This window comes from Scatophagus argus, chromosome 13, assembly GCF_020382885.2.
Source record: "Scatophagus argus isolate fScaArg1 chromosome 13, fScaArg1.pri, whole genome shotgun sequence".
Taxonomy (NCBI): Eukaryota; Metazoa; Chordata; class Actinopteri; family Scatophagidae; genus Scatophagus; species Scatophagus argus.
Window position 1 is genome coordinate 12,358,235 of NC_058505.1, and position 21,135 is coordinate 12,379,369.

General features: G+C 41.3%; 1 protein-coding gene across 4 annotated transcripts in view; it reads left to right on the top strand.

The window, feature by feature from the left end:
• The window catches only part of LOC124069752 (ephrin type-B receptor 1-B), a 145,749-nt gene that overhangs the window by 40,596 nt on the left and 84,018 nt on the right, over positions 1 to 21,135 (top strand). For 3 of the 4 annotated variants that reach the window (XM_046409164.1, XM_046409163.1, XM_046409165.1), the window contains exons 2-3: positions 3,314 to 3,378; positions 17,976 to 18,657. In XM_046409164.1, coding sequence (XP_046265120.1) covers positions 3,314 to 3,378; positions 17,976 to 18,657 — 747 coding nt within the window. Of the gene's footprint in view, positions 1 to 2,157; positions 2,163 to 3,313; positions 3,379 to 17,975; positions 18,658 to 21,135 lie in introns of those variants that run through there. The other variant, XM_046409166.1, reaches the window with a different exon arrangement.

The window sequence follows — 21,135 nt, forward strand, 5'->3', positions numbered from 1 at the left end:
CGCAGTTTGGCTGTGGTTTAGGGAGAGATTGTGGTTGGGTCAAAATAAATACTCTAGCTGACAGGTTCAGTTACATGACTTACATAATTCAAGAGGAAACAAATTAACTATGACTTTTAGTTTCACATGGGACTTCTTCCTGGTTCACCTGCGTGCAAGTTCTGTGTTTGAGCCATCCAACCACCCCAACCACCACTGATACAGACTGGTGGAAGGGAACCTCCAGAAATGATGCTAGAGGGGAACCTACACTGACATAGTCAGAAGCTTAGGACCAGTTGTCAAGTTGCCGTATTTGACGTGTTGGGAGTGAGAGTGAGCTAGAAAGAAAGAGACAGTAATGGGACGTATGTTCAGATATAACTATAACAAGAGAAGGGAAAAGGAGTGCTAATTGTTTTTACGAGGGTTTTATGGTCTAAACTGAGGAGTACCCCAACATAAAACTACCGCAAGCCACAGACAGTGAGGAGAGATGAATCAGTTTCACAGCCTTTACAGCCTCATTTTTCGTCCAGGCAAATTACTGTGTGCACGGGTCTGGAGAAATATCCATTAAACAGAGAAATGTTTAATCCCAAAATGTATACATATTAATTTGTGTCTTTATCTGAAAGATGTTTTCATGTAAAGTGTACCAGCAATTTAGTCAGTTTTTCCTTTTTTTTTTTTTTAAACATAGATGATGAGTTCCTCTGAAACCTAATTGTTTTGTAAGCTTGGGTCAAAGGATGACTTATAATTTCGGCAATAAACCACAATGTGCCTCTTGTATTTTGAAAAAAAAAAAAAACAACAACAAAAGCTGAATTTCTAATTAATGTGGGTCGTTCATTTTAAAATGAAACTCTTCAAATCCACTTATGATTAAATGGATGAATGGTCCACATAACAGCTCATTTAAAACTCACACACATACACATACACAAGAGACATTTTCCAAATCCCAAGCGACAGTGGACAGGTGTCTGAGCTGTGGCATGACGGCTGTGTGAGGCCCACCTCACTGCTAATAACCACTTAGCATACTCCATTTACTCATCTGCTACTCTGATATTCTGCTAATGGTTGACATTAGGTCACGTGACACGGCTTAACCACCCCTCCCTTGGGCCTTTGACCTTTTTTTTGTCTCCCACCTTCACCATCTTGTGCCTTCTCCCCTCCCTCCTTTCCTTTTAAAAGGAAATTGAAAATGGCCTACCAAGTGCCTGTGTGATTTGACTAAAGCTTCTGTGATTTCCCCTGAGAAAGGGTTGGCAGTCCCCACAACGCTGGCTGGCGCTGAGGGCTGTTTCATGCTCCTATCTTCCCAGCTGACAGCAAGTTGTACAGGCTGGCAGGCTGGAGCTGGCTGGCTGTGGAAACTACACAAGGCAAGGCTGATCTTAGGGAAATTGAAATACTCTGATGGAAGCCGGGTGTGAACAAGGCTGTCACTATAGGTGTACACAGAAAATTGCTCCCTGAGTTGACTGGTGAATGTGTGTGTGTGTGTGTGTGCCACATGTGTGTGCATGTCTTAACGTGTAATACTGCTTGTGTGTGCAGCTGAATTACCTAGGCTAATTGGTTTCATGTCTGAGGACAGTTTCTCCCACTAAGTGGAGATTGAGAATGAAAGGCCTCTTTGCCTCCTACTGGTGGCTTGTCACTCATCCTCAGTGTACTTGTTTTTTACCAAGACCACTTGAACTGCAGATGACGGGCTTCAAGTGTTCCATCATTTGGAATGATTTCCAAATCACTGCAAGATCAGTGAGATTCCAAATAAGCAACAGCTGCGGGTGTATGCTTACCAGTAAGGGAGGGTGCTGAGTCCTCTTCTTGAACAAGGGCAACGTCTGCTGGTTATGTCTTTGCATTAAAGCAGAGTGAAATTTCTCCCTTATCCACAACATGTGTGGGCGTTGCTAGCCAACCGTTTGCTGTGATAGTGGATGATATCCAAAGCAAAGACACAGCAACCACAGTTCCTCCAAAAATTCCCACACTTCACTTCCTTTTATCTATTACAGATTATCACCCAGACATACCATTTACTCTTCTGTCTCCCAGTTTTTATCTCTTTGACCACAACTAAAATGACTGAGGATATGTTGTGGCAGGGGACATCGAGAAAACATGAAATTTGCCTTGGTTTACTCTCAGTACGATGGAAGGTTTAGGCCAGAGAATAAACTGTCCTTTACAGGGGAAATTATGCATCTATCATTACACTGCAACATGTCAACAGTCCATCATGCTGTGTGTGTGTGTGTGTGTGTGTGTGTGTGTGTGTTTATGAGGGAGAAATAGGAGAGACCCATAGTTCCAGATTTCAGTGTGCCAATACCAATAAGACAGATATTAATCATAACAGAGAAACAGAGATAGCAAACTTCTTAGGTGAGCTGCCAGACATGTCTGTGGTGTGTCACTGTGATTAGCAGGTAAGGTGTTGCATAAGAATGGGTAATCTTTGTCTTCTTATATTTTACAGATATGACTCTTTGTGTAACCCAAGTCCAAAGTGAAATAGATAAAATCAAATCCGCCTTGATCTGCTCCTTTCTGTGCCAGGTTTTTTGAGGTTATACCATTTTGTTGTCTCATTTTTGTATGCAACCAGTATACCATAGGGTTATCTAAGGTACATCTTGAGATTTTGTCCAAATCACAGAGGAAACAAAAGGCATCTTTCCCCTTCTCATTAATGCCCTCTGCCATACTAATTTTCAGAGAATGCCCCCACTAGGAGTAAACAAACTGCAGTGGCCTTGCAATTGAGGCCTATCTCGGCATTTCTAAAGCCATTTTCTTTGGGTGTGACAAAGTTCAGAACTTACATGCTCCCATGTGTAAACACATACAATGTTTCTCATGTGCAGACGAACACGCACAAATAGAAAAATAGCCACTCTTTCTTCTCCACAAATGACTGCATATCGTACAAATACATGCATGCACACGCACACAAACAAAGGCAGGATGCACATACTGTAGTCTCATGCTCACACTGAGAGAACACAATACGAAGCTCAGCGTTTAACAGCATGACAGAGGCACTGAGACATTCCTTCCAGCGAAGTGCCAAGGCTTTGTTTCCATGTCTCTTGTCTTAACAGAAGTCTAGCAGAGATGGATGAAACACTGTGAAGGATTCGTCTCTTTTCTGTTCATTGATGATAGTGTCAAGTGATCACTGGGGCTTGAATGCAGTCCGGCTCTGTGGAATGATACTCAAAATAGCTTTTTTTGAAGCTAACCACTGTCTCTCTCTCTCTCTCTCTCTCTCTCTCCCCCTCTACCTTGATTCCTTTCTTTGCTGCAGAGACCGTGATGGACACTCGGGTGGCCACAGCTGAACTGGGCTGGACAGCATATCCTAATTCTGGGGTGAGTCACTCACTGCTAACACTTTGAGTGTAAAAAAAAAAAAAATCATTTCCAGAAGTTTTGTTTTCGAATTCTTTGTGATAAGAGGATAAGGATGGTACACGTACAGATAAGCCAGACAGACTAATAGGCAGGAAGGCAGGGAAGCTGGGAGTATAGATTTAAGTAGTGCCCAATGTAACTCCTATTATGGGTATTATTTTCTCTCTGTCCCCGCTCATAATGACTTAATGACATAATGGGTCCACGTAAGCCCCAGAACACAGTACCTAAGTCCCTGTAAATGGAAGCTGGGGGGATACCATAGACATAATGATACTGTAATGATACATTTATGCAGGGAAATAGAGGTATTAGGATGAAACAGGGGAGGAGGAGCTAAGAGGATGGAAACGCTCTGGGCTTTTTCAGATATTAGGGGAACTATTTTCAACTTTCAGGTACTTTCATGCACATGAAAGGAGTGTGGAAATGGGAGAAAGTGCCAAGTCATCAGAATGGGAACAGGTTTTTTATTTATTTTTTTTTTTTAAAGAATCACAGTGTGGGGTGTATGATTGCCCTTTTACACTAATGGACCTAAATAGAATTTTAAGGGCTTGTTCTCTCTGCTGTAATTTAATAATTCAATAAAAGCCTCTATAGACCAGCTCTGATAGCATGAATTCTGTACGACCAGGACACACAGTGACCATTTCTGGCATTTTCTGGGTCTTTGAGTCTTTATGAGGCATTTTACGCAGGTGTAAAGGGAGCCTTTATTGCTCTTGAACAGACTTTTGGCTCTGATTAAACACTGGAGAGTGTGGCAGCCCAAAAGAGTACTAACCAAATTAACCTGAAACCTGAAATGACTATATGTACACCTGTATATACGTGTGTGTGTGTGTGTGTGTGTGTGTGTGTGTGTGTGTGTGTGTGTGCATGCAATCATTTCAGTGGGGTCTCATAGCTGTGGACTTGCTTATCTCTGTTTGTACTGTTCTTCACCCAGCAAAATAATGTATCTGTCAGGCCAGTCTTTTACTATTCTAAATATCGTTCTCTAGAATAAGCAAAGGAGTGTCCTGTAATGCGATGCCTACATTTTGTAGACAAATGTTTTTTAACTGTATGTAAACAGAACATAATTGAACTTGTTAGACTTGTAAGTTGCTTTTTGGCAGAGACCAGAAAAAAAACATTTGTAGAGTAGATTTTTCCGTGTATCAGCCTCACATGATCGCACCTTTTTTCCGTGAAGAGGAAATAAGACCTACTGAGTAAAGACATCTACAGTGCTATTTCCATCGAAGCTTGCTCAGTTCAACAAGCCTCCAGGCACAGTGAGCCTCTTTTCTGTGTTGAGAATAGTTTTTAAGCTACCACTGGTGTAAAAGTTCAGGCAGGGAGAGACCTGCTGTAGGGAGAATACACTCATACCGCTCACTGGAAGAACCTACCCTGCTATGCAGCTGCCTGACCTTGCTGGTAGAAATGTGGTGAGATCGTGTAGACATGCACACACTCTCTCACACTCTCTGACATGCACACCTAAATATACACAGTCAATGCAACAGGTTTTAAAAGAAAAAGTAAATATGTAGTTGTATCAAACCATAATGTCATTATCATAACAATGTCTGAATATTAATAATGAAGTATCATCCGGTTTTTACTAATCTGATACAGCTGAGTAACATATTTGTTCATACCTGAAAATAAACTTCTGTAGCTTCTGCTGAAGGTAAAAATCTGTGACCTGTAGTAGCTGTGAACAGTGGTGTCAATGTAAATACAACATGACACACTGACACATACTGATTTTGATAATGTATATTTGTCTATACCCAGTGACTAAGTGGTCAATTTTCTTCTTTTGTGAACACCATAACTGCCTCTCTAACACACATACAACAATAGACAAGGCACATATGCACACACACACACACACACACACACACTAGCGTTGTCCCTGTGCTGTTCGATACATCTCATTAATTTCCTTTAGTGACTTCTCCTTCAGGAGTTCATAAAAAGTGTATATGTGTGTGTCTGGGTGTGTGTGCTTGTGTGTGTTATTGTTTGGCTGACCTGAAGGGTTAATTTTGAAGGATTGCAGAAGCAGTGTCATTAGTTCCAGTGGTGTAAACACGAGGACATATCACGGCTGGCCATGTGAATGTATAATGGAGTGGCAGTATGCGAATGCACACTCATATGTTAGCATCTGCCACAGAGTGGCACAGCTCAGAGGGGAAACAGATGTGTACAGCAAACAATATTACATATTCCTTCATAATGTGCATTCTTGCTCCAGCTTGTTTTTATCTATTGTTTCATTTCAGTTGGATATAGTCCCTTTTTCCCCTGTGGAGCTGCACTTCCCATGTCTTTTTTCCCTCTCTTTCTGTCTGAACTCCATCCTCCCTCTCGTGTATTTACACACTATTCTCATTAATGTACATTTATGTGCACTTCTTCTTAATATGATTATTCTCAACTTTAGTTATTAAACTGATTTCAGAAATATTATCTCATTGATAAACTGTCTTTTATTTGTCAGGTTAAGTGATGGGAAAGTGTGTTAACTCAGCCTGTTTATACTAAAGACAAGCACTATTTCATGGTCATGTTTGCATTTATCCCTGATTTTTCCGTAAGCAGCTAATCATAATTTACGATGTGAGGCACGTAAAAGATATACACGTTCATTTTGCACTGTTATATTTTTTATCTCTTCTAGCTGAGGTTTTTTTTACATGTGGGTTTCTACCTCACCTTGGTGTACATATTTGCTTCTATTGACGTTTTTTCTGTCTCACCCTTCTTGTAAAGAAAGTGTGCAAATGAAGCAAAACAAACATTTTTATATGTGCACGTGCAGGAAAGGAATCCCAAAAAAGAAAAGTCCTACAGTGAGGTGAATTCTAAAATGATGATAAAATATGAATATTGTATTGAATATTATGTTGTATAATTTATGTAAAAACAGAGATCCCAGAGAAGAGCAGGCATTTTACCACTTACTGTTGAAACTGTGTGGGTGTGTGTATCTGTCTGGAAGAAGAAAAGCATATTTGTTCAATGTGCTGTTCAACTGATGAGTTTCATTTTGTTTTGTTTTGCCCTTGTTACTGGTAACTACACCCTACTTTGTTTAGAAATATAAGAACCAATATGATTGATTTTGTAAATAATGATGATGTACAAGGACTGAGTTGGCTTTTCACATATGAAACATTGTGAAACAAATGAGCCAGTTACTGGGAGAAAGAGTGCGAGTTGAGGAAAAAGCTCTTTATCACTGTAGGTAAACTGTAGGCATGTAGTAGTTCTTTTCAGTGTACAGTTCATCTGAAATGTGTACTTCGAATATAAATTACGATATGGGATAACAACAATAATAAACTGATCAAATGCAGGTGTTGGACTTAAAATGAAACCTTAAAAACATAATACTGATTCCCTAAATGTGATCTTACCATTAAATAATATTTACCAGTACTAATTCTAGACATGGTAGGGGACAGGCAGAAATTGGATTACTCACCAGCTCAGTGTAAGCAGGGCTTTTAGAGCCATCCCACTTTTGTTGTGTATATAAATGTATTATCCGATTTCCCGCTTGATTTTTCTCAGTAATCTGGTTCCTAGTGTGCATAATACAAGCACAGATATTGTGCTGAGAAGGATATAAGGAAGGTGAAAAGTTAGGGGTTCTTGGTTTACAAACTTTTAAGAAGGGAATTTTATGAGGTAGTGCAATATAGGAGATGAAGAACAGCAGAACAGTAAGGTGGTGTGTCCACTAGGTGATCTTTTTTTTTTTAAATAAAAAAAAAAAAAAGCAGGATGGTGTGGTGCTGGGTGCAAGCAACAGAAGAGATATTTAAAGATACCATGAGAACTGTAATGTTAACCATCCTTTTGCACTATGCTACAACAGGTAAATATATGAATATAAAATACCATAAACACACAGTATTACCAGGAGTTTGGTCGACATGTTCCTCTGTATCATTATTTAGCTCTTTAGTCATGATTTTGTCCCATCATCGCCATTAGAAGCTTAGAAGCAGTGATGACAAGTTAAAACTCTTGTTTTAGCTTGAGATGTGGCCAAAATAGAGTGAGTTATCTGAAAATAAAACAAAAAATGGTGGCAATCAAGTCAGCTGTAAAATACTGAAAAAATGTAAAAAAAAAAAAATTAAAATGAGCTGGCATTCTGAATTAGGTGTTTAGTGGACACACATATCAAGGAATAAACCATTAGAGAAATTAAACCAATCTCTTTATCTTAATTTATTTCTGCGTCAGTCTTGAATAATTTAGATAAAAGGGGAACCAGAAAAAGATTGCTTTCACACAGAGGGGGGAGCAAATGGGATGAGGAGAGTGTGGAGTGAGGGAGAAAAGAGCTGGGAAGAGAAATGTGGCAGAGGGGCTGAAAGGGGTTGTGGGGTCAGGAAGGGGGGAGTGAAGGGAGGATTAGGAGAAACCAGAGTGATAGAGGGTAAGAGATCAATTGTGTGTGAACAGGGCAAAAAATAAGAAAGAAAGAAAAAGCAGCCCTGTAGAACTGCACCATTCAGCTGTGGGTGTGCGTGTGGAGGAGAGCTTGGGTTAACTCATGTGACTCTGGGAGGTCACCGACCGAGTCCAGGCTTTGAGGTGAGAGCCTTTGGGGGAGGGTTGTTGGTTGGGACTATGGGGCCAGCGGGGCGGCAGTGGCCATGCTGACTGAGGCTGTGGGTGCTGTCAAGCGTGGAGAAACAAGGCATGCTGGTATGGTTGTAAGGGGACTTGGGGAGGAGAGGGATAAAGAGTGGGCCAAGTGAGCAGCAGCAAGAGGGATGTGGAGGATAAATGGTGGGGGGACAGGAAAAGACACAGAGAGTGAGACGGAAGCAGAACAATAAGGAGGAGATTTTGCCGAAATCCGTCTTTCCTTTGGTTGTAGCAGGTGCATGAGAAGGAGTGGGGGGAGAATGGGTGCCACCCTGACATGTTTGTTTTTACTTACACTCCCTTGTGTCTCCACACTCAGGTGCTTGAGTGCGCTGTTGCATATGTACACCTGCATATGTGAGCGTGCGCGAGTGCAGGTGCAGTTTAGAGGAGACTGGTCTTTGGGCGTGCCCGGCCTAACTCCCCCGCTGTGCCCTGTGCTTCCGCAAAGCTCCTGTGGGCCTTAACTGGACAGGTGTCAGCATACACTCAGCGATTCCTAAAGAGCACAGATAGATCCATAACAGCCATCTCACCATCTGCTGACCAGACTCAATACACCTCAATTATTCATACCCTGACAGACAGACCGGCAGTGGCTCAACGGGCATCAGGGAACGCAGGAGGGGAAAAGCAAAGTGAAGTGAAAGTGAAAAAGATTAGGGAAGGTAGAGAGAGAGGAGAAGCAGGTTGGTTGAATGTAGATGAAAAGAGTCGGAGAGACATGGAGAGGAAAAGAAGACAGAGGATGAGTCTGAAGGCGTGCGAAAGAGAGACAGGAATGAGAGAGGGGTGGAGGTGAACTCTGAACCTGCAGAGCCCAAGCTGAAATAGAATGAGAAGAGAAAAACGACAGTGAGTCATGCTGGCTGCGCTTCGGCGGCCAGGTGAGAAGAGTGCCTTCATTACATGCATGCATGCGCACACACACTCTTACACAAACTGCACACATGTATAGGAATTTACCCAGATGAGCACACACTCGCACATATAACTCCTATAAACTCTTCAGGAATGAGTTATGGTTAAAAAAGAAATCGAATGTGTGTGCGCACCCTTGCAAATACATACACACAGCTGACATTGTCATGCCAGTGGGAGACCTGTTTCATTTTGCCTCCACGGTTATTGAGAGTAATTTACGTGTGTATCCAGACAGCTGAATTTGCTCTGAGCTCAGCCACAGACATCTCTGCTCAGCATGAAGACCAGAATAGTAAAACAACGAATCAGGATGCATCCGTGACTCTCTGTCTGTGTGTGTTTGTGCATGTGTGGCTCTGTGTTTGGAGGTTTGTGTTTGTGTGTCATTTTGTTAGTCTCTGTTTTTCCGTAGCACCACTCCCATATAATATTTTAGCTCTAAACATTTGTGTTTTTGAAGGTCCGAGTTCATTTACGTTAAATCTCATTTGTAAGGGAGACATGACGACAGCAGCAGCACCTCCAGTGTGTGTAGTTACAGACAGAGCAGAACAATGCAGTGTGTATGCAATGCAAACAGAATATAGTTACAGGCTAAATCAGGCCGTTTTGAAATTGTGCCACTTTCCCCGAATATTTCTTCATTTTTACCTTTTTCTACTTTCCTCCTGGAAATGAAATAACATGCGGCTACCTCAATTATTGATTTGCTTCCTGTGGATTTCCCTTCCATATTTCACATGTAAGAATTCTCTTGGATGTTTTGGGAACCAAGGACAACTTTTTTTCAACAAAGAATAAATAAAAGAACAAAGTAATAGAACAAGGGCAAAAAAAGAAAGGAGAAATGAGTCTATCCTTAATTTGGTATGAATTTGGGGGAGGGTGACGGAACGGCTTGAGGCTGAGTCTGACTTGTGTGTGTGGGAGTGATTGTGTGTGTCTCCCACAGTACCTGCAGCACCTGCTGTATCAGCTGTCCTACAGGAATGGCAGAAATAGCTTTAAATCCTCTCATTCTTCTCCTCCATCTTTTTATTCACAGTGACTGTTTGCGAAGTCTTTTTTCCACCCTTGCTTTTCTTTACTCCAGCTTGTCTGTCTCAGAGCTCTGACTCCCTTTTTGCTCTATCTTCACCGAACCCCACCCCTCCCTGAGTCGTGTCTGGAGGATAGGGCTGTCAAGTGTCATGCATTGCAAGATTTTTATACACACACACACACACGTGTACACACACACAGACAGGGGCCCTTTTGCACCCAAATGCCTTGATACCTTGTCCCCCTGCTGACACGCTCTTTGTGGTTTGTCCGTAAATGGCCTCGCCTTGAGCCATAGCAGTCCGGGGAGCCTACAGGGTGACAGCTTTCACTCCCTTTTTCCATTTCTCTCACTGCCTTTATCCCTTGTCACAACATTACATTTCTGTTCATCGTTTCTGTTCAGCGTTTTCATATCGGTAGAAGACTCTGAATTATTAAACCTCTTATTCTTTACATTCTGTAGATTTCTTTCTCTCTTGCACTTCTAAAGAAGTGAAAGAACTCTTCTACGTTTAGAATTTTCATTTTCTTCTCTTTACATATCTGTCGCTGTGTCAGGGCATATCTTCAATTTTTCATACGCGCGCGCACACACACACACACAGTGATGGTGAATCATACAGTATAATCTTACTCCTCCTCATCCTCCACAATAGATCCATCCATAGATACACAGCTTTTACATGGGGTGATTCAGGGTAACGTTGCTAACTGAGCTGCTGCTGATTCAGTGTCAGCTGTGGGTCTTACCAGGTGCGCTGTGAAATGAAACAGGAAACAGTTCTCTTTTTCTGTACAATTACACTGACCGTTTTTTTTTTTCCTTTAAATACCTTGTTGACTGAAAATTTCCAAACCTTCAAGTGATATATTTTCAGGCCTACTCATTCATTCCTTAAATGGTGATTAAACTGAATCAAGAGCAAATTTGGTTTTGTTTTCCTTACAGACTTACATCTTTTTTAAGCCATCAAAATTGTTATTTGGGTAGTACTGGCATTTATAACCTACTATAGCTGAGAATGTCCATGTTGACGCCCACAAGAACTGAAATGTGAAAGCAGTCGTGTTCAATGCCACACGTTTAAATGTTAATATTATTCAAAAGTACTAAGGACAAGTTGTCCAGTTAGTCCAATTTCTTTCTCTTTTAAACATCAGCCAATGTATAATTCAATAATTTGTTTCTGTTTTCCCACCTACACACAGGAATGTCAAGCAACCTTGTAGAAGCTCTACCACCCACAAATCACAAACAATTATGTTTGTTTTACTAATTTGATTTTTTAAGTCTTCTGTAGGAATGACAAGGCTAAATTGCCCACAGTTAAAATTTTAATTTCTGTCTTCTAAGGTGAACAAAACAAAACAAAAACGTTTTATGCATGAGGTCTCCAGTGAACAGTAGAAGCTACATTTAGTAACTCCTACAGTATATAGGTTTATATTTGCTAGCAGCTCAATCTAAAAACATCTTCAGCCCAGCAGATCTGCTGCTGCTTCCAAGCCACCAGCACGTAATTGAAAATGTGAGTGTTAGTGATCATATTACAAAGTTGGATGGAGGAGTTGGAAATTGAGGTGCCTGGGTGGATTTTTCAATTGAATGGCGCAGTGTGATATCACATTATGTTCATCACTTACAGAACCTGGAAAAAAAGCATATAAAATACATTTGGGAGCTTGTAATGAGACCAAATTGCAAATAATGTGTCAACACAGCACATTTCTCATACTGTATAAACACACATTAAAGTTTGGTTTGAAAGCCACCAGTGCCAACAAATCAAAAAAAAAAAAAATCTGGGATAGTTTTTGCTTATATCCAGCAACATCAGTGTGAACTTACTTGCTTAGCACATTGGTTCAGTAAACGTATTGATCTGGGCCATAGGCTTGGTCAGGGAGCACATCTTCAACGAGTGTCATGTGGACGGAGTTCTATTTGGGCTCAGTCAAACCGTGTGACTGTAATTATAGAGTGGCTGGGATCTGGCAGGACTTGGGAGTGTTTCAGACATCACCATTTCCTCCCCATCCATCACATTCAGCCAGGCGGAACTAGGCCACAGATGCCCCGCAAAATAATCATTCCCATGCAACTGGCTTGACAGCAGCCCTCATTCAATAACACAGCTGATCAGAAATGATAATAGCAATCATGCCACTGCATATTTTAGAGGCTGCAGTCTAGTTGTGTGTGTGTGTGTGTGTGGTTGTGAGGTGAGAGATGAGGCGTATCTTTCAGAATATGTGAATTTACAAGAGACTGTGAGCATGTGTCTCAAACCTCGTGACGGCATGTGAGTAAATGTAGCTGCAGTTGCTGTTGAGAGCAAACCAACTGTTGCTTCGTGTGACATGTCCATTGTATTGACTTCAAGGAACAGACCCAGAGGTTGAAATGCAAATATCCTCATTAAGTCTGAGGGATTCGAAAGAGCCTTTGGAAAGAAAAAGCTATCTGGCTTGTGATTACCGTCGGCGGTGAGCTTTGCAAAATGAGAAGAGCATCTTTCAGCAGGGGCATAAAGAGTTCAATCCCTATCTCAGTTTTTCATGTCCACCTATAATCCACTGTCCTTCTGAGACCTTGGCCTTTAAAAACCTGCCAGTGTGAATTTCACCTGCATGTGTGCCATTCCATTTTCTTTTCTTCTTTCTTTTTATCAATAGCCAGCTCTTTTAAAGCTGATTTATTCATGCCTAATTATTAAAAAATGAATTCTATGAAGGTATACTTTCCCTGCCTCAGTGCAATGTTGCGTTGTCATGAATAACAAATAGGCTTATTATTAAAATGTCCATCCATAGCTTGTAGTATGAAAACCAATCTCCTGCTTGCCTCCGCCCACATGTTGTACTCCTACGATGATAGATGAACAGACAACTCTTGGGTAGAAAGTGCTCTCAAATGTGCTAGCCATTCCTCTTGGGGTTACAGATGTAAACACACTCGCCATAGTTTGGGCAGAAACACTATATAAACACAATCTCGTCCCATAATCCTTTGGGGAACATAAAAAATGAGAACAACCTGTCTAACTGACAATGTTCCTTTGAAGGGTAAGTTTAGACTTGAGCTTTAACTGAAAGGCGCACAGAAATTCAGTCACAAACTGCATCAGCACTTTAGTCAGGGACAAAGTAGAGGGAAACACAGTAGCAGTGGAGCGATTCCATTTGGCCATTGCTGTCTACTATTTTGTGCATGTCTTGCCTTGGGTCCTGCTGTAAAAGCCCATTGTCAGACTGAATAATGGGAGTTTTGACGGCAGTTCCAGAAACAGTTGCCAGACTGCTGATCTACTATTTGCAGTGGCATTTTGTATGTCTGAGCATGTAGCTGTATTAACCGGTGCTGGTGGATTTGAAAGGCATTTTGTGAGTGTGACTCCAATGAGAATCAGACAACAGACTGGAGGTTAAAGATCAGCCCAGTAGATGCTTCTCTGTTCAAGTCTCCATCTCATGTGGATACACAGAACTTGAATGATGAGATAAAAGTAGTCAAGACTCATCCTCATGTGTGTGGTTAAGCCCGAGCCAAAACCAGATCTATTACTGCCAGTGTTTTGGCTAGTTTGTATGATTGAGGGTAGAGTTACAGTATATCAGGGCAGAAGTCATATTGCTCAGACTTTATTCCTGTGGCAACCATTGGCCCCCTTCCACTAAATAGTCCCAGGAAAAAGTGAAGGGACCACATTAGGAAATAAAAGTCTTTTTTGTGCACTATTGTGTGCTCTATTTTGCGTTTCCACAGGACCTGAAAAACTTTGAAGATTTTAAACTATTCTGGAGAACTTTTTTTCCCCTAACAAGGAATAGAGACACTGAAATTGCTACAAAGGCTAAACACCAGAGTACAACCTCCAAAGTAGTGATCAGTGCTGCTCAGTGTTTTCTGGTTATTTCTGAAACAGAAAATAAAATTCCAACCATTCTCAAGTGGTTCACTTGATTGATCAGTTGACCTTTTTGACTTTATCTTACTCTTTATTACAATATTCAAAAAGTTGATAATTGACAAAATAACTGTCAATAAAAGAAATTGCCATTCCTATCCATAATACCGATACAGTCAAGGGACCACATTAAAATCAAGGACTATATTAAAAGCAAGTTAGGTTCCTAGAAGTCTTCCTGGAGAAGTCCTGATGTTCCTACTGAAAGAGTTCTGTAATAGAAAGAGGCTGTATGACCTTCTGTACTATTAGTGTATCAGAAACTCTTGTTATTTCAGTATCCAGCCTGACTGGAATCTTGCAGCATGTGTATGGTAGCTCCTGTCATTTTCCCACCATGCCGATTCTAAATGACTCATTAGTCCAGCCCATTTCTCCTATTATTGTCTGCAGGTGTTACATCCATGTTCTGATAGGTTACTCTCAGCTCTGTGATTGGGGCTCTGCTTGTCCCCAGCTCGCCGTTGGATGCTGCACTCCTCTAGAGCAAGACTGTGGCCATCTGAGCTACTCTGTGTTATTTTAGCCTTTGAAGGTAATGGCAGGAGATCAATGTGATGAATGGCCTTTATGAGGGCAAAGTATCGATGGCTTGATGGCGGGGAGCTGAGGCTGTGGGAAGGGGAACATCAGCCTGAATGTATTACCGCCCTCCCTTCTCCTTGATTCCTCTCCACTCCTGTGCTTTTCTTTTATCCATCACTCTGTCTCTTTCTTTCCTCCGCCCTCTCTTCTCCAGCTCAGCTAGCTGTGACTGGTCATTAACACAAACATTAGGCGCTCTGTGAATCCATAGCTCCTCCATCTCCTTGCTACTGCCCATAAAACAGAGCAGCCATAATGACACACACAATGGGCACACTTGACAATCAGGGGCAGGGGAAGAGTGTCTCCTATATTACTGCCAAAAGCAAAGCTATTAGAGTGGAGCCAATGGGTACATTTGGTTGGCGTAAAAATGAGTGTTGTGTAAAGGGGCTCTTAGTACTTGTTTGGTGTTTCATCAGCAAGAAAGTTTGTGTTCAGTGAGATTGGTGATGATAACATATAAACATAGTGATGCGGAAATACGTACATTAAAATTAACTGAGAGAGCAGACTTTATGAAGATATAAAATTCTCTACATATCGATGTTAGTTACTCTACACTGCCTTAAAGAGGACATTGTCTGGTATCGTCTGAACTTATGGGAAAAATACAGGAAAACATGTTGTGTGGTAGTAGACACAACATGTGCACACAAACTAAACACACCCCAGTTTCTACCTCGGTCACCTTGAGCTGATATGAATGATACATACCTGGAACATACATCTGCGCTTAGGTCCATAATGCATGGGCTAAATATGCAGGACTAACAGTGTTATTTTATACACAAATCCTTGAAGAAGAAATGGATGAAAGGACCAGGGAATTCCATTATCAGCAAGGTGACAGGTGATGATGCCTTCTCTTTTCTCTCTCCTCTGCCAAGGTCAGAGAGATGTCACGGAGTAGTGCAGGAGATAGATTTGATTTAAATGATGTAAAAGGTCTGTAGAAGAGCAAAGAAATAGAAATAGGAAACTTAAAGTATTGATACAACCGTAGCATATATAGCTTATGTATATCGTGTCCTTGTTTCTTTCAGTGTTGTTACAAGAAAGCAAATGATAATGATAAAGATGCTAAAGGATTTGTGCCAATGTTAATACTCAGGGTAATCAAATGTTTTAGACCTATCGAAGCAGAAATGTGGTGTGCAGCCTCAAGCTCTTCAGCAGCAAAACAACAGCCATCAAATCAATATGTGGTCGGTAAACCATCAAATTATAAACAGCGCATTCTCTGAACACACACACACACACAGATGTGAGCAGCAGATGAGTAGAAAGCACTGGCATAGGAGGACACTGTGGCAGCGAGTTTGATTTCTGCTAAGTAACTCATGCACCTGTATTAGTTTTTGTTTTGTTTTTGGGTTGTTTTTGTTTTTTGTTTTTGTGTGTGTGCGTCTTTGACACAATGGTGACATCGAAAATCTACCAGGGGAGGAAATAAAAAACATGTAGTTCATTATTATATGAGCCAATGAATTTCTGGACAAATTTCAGACGGGCATTATCGGAGACGCCTCGGGCTTCTCTCTGGCGTGAAAGATGGTGGTCATTTGGCTAGACGAGGGGCAATAAGGACCCCCTCCTGGACTGGAGCAGACGGGTGCAGAGGAGCCTAGGGCTGGTTGTATTAATGAACAGGCAGTGCTGAAAGGGACAGGTTCCTGTAATACTGATGAATGGTCATTACAGAGCAGAGACGGGAGAAGAGAGCAGAAGGGGAAGAGGGGAGAGGGGGAGAAGAGTATAGCGAAGTGGGCACAGAGGGAGCAGCAGCGGTGAAAAAAGAGTTTAATTTGCAGCTCAGATTTCTGTAAACTCGTTCATCATGTCAGCAGCGTCACTGTCTCCACGTGTCTTCTCTCCCTTCCCTTTCCTTGCCCCGGTCTGACCCACACCTTCTTGTTTCTCTTCACATGTATTCCTCAAGCCAAATAGTTTTATCATCCTCATCATTTTTGTATATTTTCGAACCTCAAATCTGATGGCTCGTGTGTGTTGTCTTGTATTTCTATGGACGCATCTAACAAGATTTCTGAATCATTTCTATCACTGGACCGGTTTTTGGGGCTGCGTGTGGAGAGTTGATGTCTTCTCCTCTCCATTAGGCCTGATTGAACAGCTTGGGCTTTAAAGGTCAGAAGAAGGAGGAAGCACCAGGAGATATATGCACACAAGAAACACGAACTGACTGGAGGCCCACTCACTCCAGTATAGACCTCATTAACTCCTCCTCGCCTACAGCTGTTTGGATCATTGGTGGGGTGGGAATTTGGAGAAATAAATCTGTGAGCCAAGCTGCTGCTTCAAGTAAAATGGTATTATTACAGACAGTGGAAAGTGATCTGAGAGGAAAAATTTCAAAACTGTTTCAATTTACTCTCTCTACGCTACAAAATATTCATATCAAGTCAGTGGGGCTTTTATGTGACTGTCGCAGTGTATGCAGCCTTTTTTTCTCTCCGCTCTAATGTGGTATAGCAAAGCTTAACCTCCTATGAAAATAGCTTTACAAATTAAAATAGAATATTAGTAGACTGTCTTGACCAGCTTCTGTGTAGTTGGATGGTTACTGGAGGTTTTTATTGGAAGCAAGCGTCTAGGCAAGGTTCTGTTTATTTCAGTGAACGTGCAGTCACTTAGAATCAGATTCTAAGTGACTGCAGTGAAATGTTAATGGAACATTTTCATTGTGATTTGGTGCACTGGATTAATAACCCAAATGCCTTCTGATGCTCATCCAACATACTTTCTGGGTCACACCTGCAAGAAATGGCATGCAGTGTATTTCAGTTCACTCCATACGCAAATGCATTTCCATCAGACCAGCTCTTGGCTGCCATGTCGTACCGCCCATCTGTCTAATTGTAATTCAATAGTGCATAATCTTGAACTTGTTACACACCATATTTTATAATGCCTCAACTTTGTGCCCAGCCACGCTCAGCATTGATGGCAAATAGCAGTACATCCAAAGTAATTACTGGGTTTGTGCTTATACAGTGGCAGTACACATACTACAGCTGTTGAGCGTATTTAGAGAACAAGACGGCAAAGTGGTGTTTTTGCTGTTACTGCACTTAAGGACTTGTTTATTATTCAGAAAAAGGACATTTGTGTATCCTCAATGGATAAATAAGCCCCCACAGCTGACAGGCTGATTTCTTTCTGTTAATCCAGGAACTAGAATCAAACTTGGTGCCTTAGTGAGATTACTGATATGCATACAAATTCTCTGTGGCTCAGTCAATATTAGCATTTTCAGTCAAAAATGAGAAAGTACTGCAGATTTCTCACTGATGACTAACCAATCAACCATGTGCTCTCTTCTCTGTCTTTCTCTTTCCGTAGTGGGAGGAGGTGAGTGGCTATGATGAAAACCTCAACACTATCAGGACCTACCAGGTGTGTAATGTCTTCCAGTCCAGTCAAAACAACTGGCTCCTCACCACCTTCATTGATCGGCGTGGAGCACAGCGCATCTATGTGGAGATTCGATTCACTGTGCGCGACTGCAGCTCCATCCCCAATGTCCCTGGCTCGTGCAAGGAGACGTTTAATCTCTACTACTATGAAACTGATTCTGTTATTGCCACGAAAGGCACCGCCTTCTGGATGGAGGCACCTTACCTCAAGGTGGACACCATTGCTGCAGATGAAAGTTTCTCTCAGGTGGACTTTGGGGGACGCCTGATGAAGGTCAACACAGAAGTGCGGAGCTTCGGTCCATTGTCTAAAAACGGCTTCTACCTTGCGTTCCAGGACTATGGCGCCTGTATGTCTCTGCTGTCAGTCAGGGTCTTCTATAAGAAGTGCCCGAGTGTGGTCCAGAACTTTGCGATCTTTCCAGAAACCATGACAGGGGCTGAAAGCACCTCCCTGGTTATTGCCAGAGGAATCTGCATTCCAAACTCTGAGGAAGTTGATGTCCCTATCAAGCTCTACTGCAATGGGGATGGAGAGTGGATGGTTCCTATTGGTAGCTGCACATGCAAGGCTGGGTTTGAACCTGACAATGGCAACGTATGTCGAGGTAAGTAATAAGCAGAACTAGACAAAGTTGTCATAAACATCCTGTAGCTGCTATTTTAGAGTGGTACTTCTAAACCTCTGCTGTTTGTAAAGCCCCACTTACAAATTCTTTGCTTTTTATCGTTCACTCGCTTTTAAAGTGATGGAGTACTCATATTAGAACAAATCACTTCAGTGAAGACAGGTGACAGGAATTTGTTCTATTTTAGGCTTGCATATAGCAAGGCATCAGCGTTCCTTGGATCACAGATTTTCCACATCGTTGGAACAGCTGAATTGATTGTGTTTCATATGTTTTGCTGAGCGTGATGTGTCGTATTTCTTCCTTGATCACAGCCACCTGCAGTGTACTAGAAAGGCACATTAGCATTGATTCTTAATCTGTAGTGAATGCCAGCCTTCTGTGCATTCTACTTTACAGATGGTGAGAGGTTTGATTTTGCCTCAGTATGATGTGCAGAAGACTAGGTTCTAAGGAACAGATAATAACGCATACACAAAGACAAGGTTAATCTGGGGTTTTGGTTTCTGTCTGTCCTCTAATGCACCTTTTCACTCTCCACCCAGTTATTCTCACATTCAGACACACATACAAAGAGAAAATTTGCTCAAGGTGTCTGATGATAATATGAGAGGCTTGGGGCTCTCGGTGTGGCGCAGTATTGGTTGCCTGCCTCTGGAGGTCTGCTGCAGAGTGTGTGGAGCCCAGATAAGATTGACTGACGCACATCTGCTCTGATCAATAAACAGATATGAGAGTGCCACATATCTACAAAGCTCAGTGTGTGACTGTGTCCACTGTATCCGTCTTGCGTTTCTTTATGTCCTACTCAAAACTTACCCTACACTGACATACACACCCAAACACACACCCACACACACTCAGTCCTTGGCTAAGGTGACTTTCAAATGAAAATGACAAGGCAAAAGTTGCAACAGGAAGTTTTAAATTGACATCAATTTTTTTTCTTCAGCTCATTTTATTACAGCTATGTTTTAAAGTATTTAGAGGTCATTTCATTTTGCATTACTTTATTTCTATTGTTATCACATTTAACTTGCAGTCTGAAGTCTGAAGGGACATTGTTATCCAACTCATGCCCACAGAAAAACTATTTCAATTCATTTTGTGCAAACTAATAATTTACAGATTGATTATATGATGAGACCACCCACAATTATTTCCATCACAATTCCTTAATGATTAAAGATACATAATAGCATTTTGAATTGATTATACAATATGAGGCTCCCTTTAGATTAGTTTTACTTTGCAGCTATATCTCACCAGAGCCAGTTATATGAGATATTTTCTTTACAGGTTAAAAAGGAAAGGTTCAGTATGGGAATTTTGTAGCAAAGGAGGCAAATAACCTTGCCTGTCCTCTAATGCAAACAAACCTCCAGGCATTAATGTATGAGAATTTTTTTTTTTTTTTGTCATGCAAACTTAATTGATGCTGATCCATCCTTTTCTTCTCAGAATTTCCTTTTTTTCTTCCATTGTTTACTTCAAACTTATCCCCAGTCACAGCACAGTAATTGGAGGTATCCCCGAGTGTTGGTATGAGGCTTGTTGTGGCTTGTGTTAGTGGGAGGCATTGGCACTGCTGTGAACACCACAAACACACATGGGCACATGCACATACACAGTCTACTGGTAGGCAGTGCACTACAAAGACTCTTTGAACAGAGGAGGAGACATATATTTCGACTAATTCCCACAATCCCCTGACTTCCTTCTGTAAGTACCCACAGCAAGTAGACTTCCTGCTGTTAAGTTTGACATGTCTGTCTCCGATGAAAATGTGGCATTATGGGAGGTATGAAAAACATCCTACGGAGGGAGAAAGTTCTTAATGTGCCACTACAAAAGGTACTGTAAAATATTGTCTAAGTTGACCTTAAAGATATTATGTAATATTTCCACATTGAAAGACTAGAACATTGTTATACACTGTACAGAGCTTTGTATTTCATTCACAACAATGGTGGGTTTTGTTGCGCTGTCTGTCTATATAACTTCAGAGTGACAGCCTGGGAATAAGGAAAAAAGTCGGTAAACACAACTAAACATATGAAACTTTAAAACATAACCTTGTCCATCAACATGCCTAACTTATAGATAGATTTTCATCAGTAAAGGTGCTTATTTAACAGTGAGATCAACAATTCCCATGAAATCACACTACTTGTATCTTTTGTCTTAGTTAAGAGACCCTAGGGGCAGAAATTATGGTACATTTAAGCCTCATGGTACAAATGCAAACTTGGGCACAAACATGCATGACTGGAGATTAATTGAGTTTAAAGAGAAACAGGATATGTTGCCATTTGTGTCTCTCATAACTAGCTTAGCCTCTGGAGACTAGTATGGAATCTCTTCCCCTCTCATCTCTTCTGAAAGGGCTCTCCAATAAGAGCAATCTCAACCTTTTATTTTCCATGCAGTCTCATTTCAAGGGATTGCAATCCATTA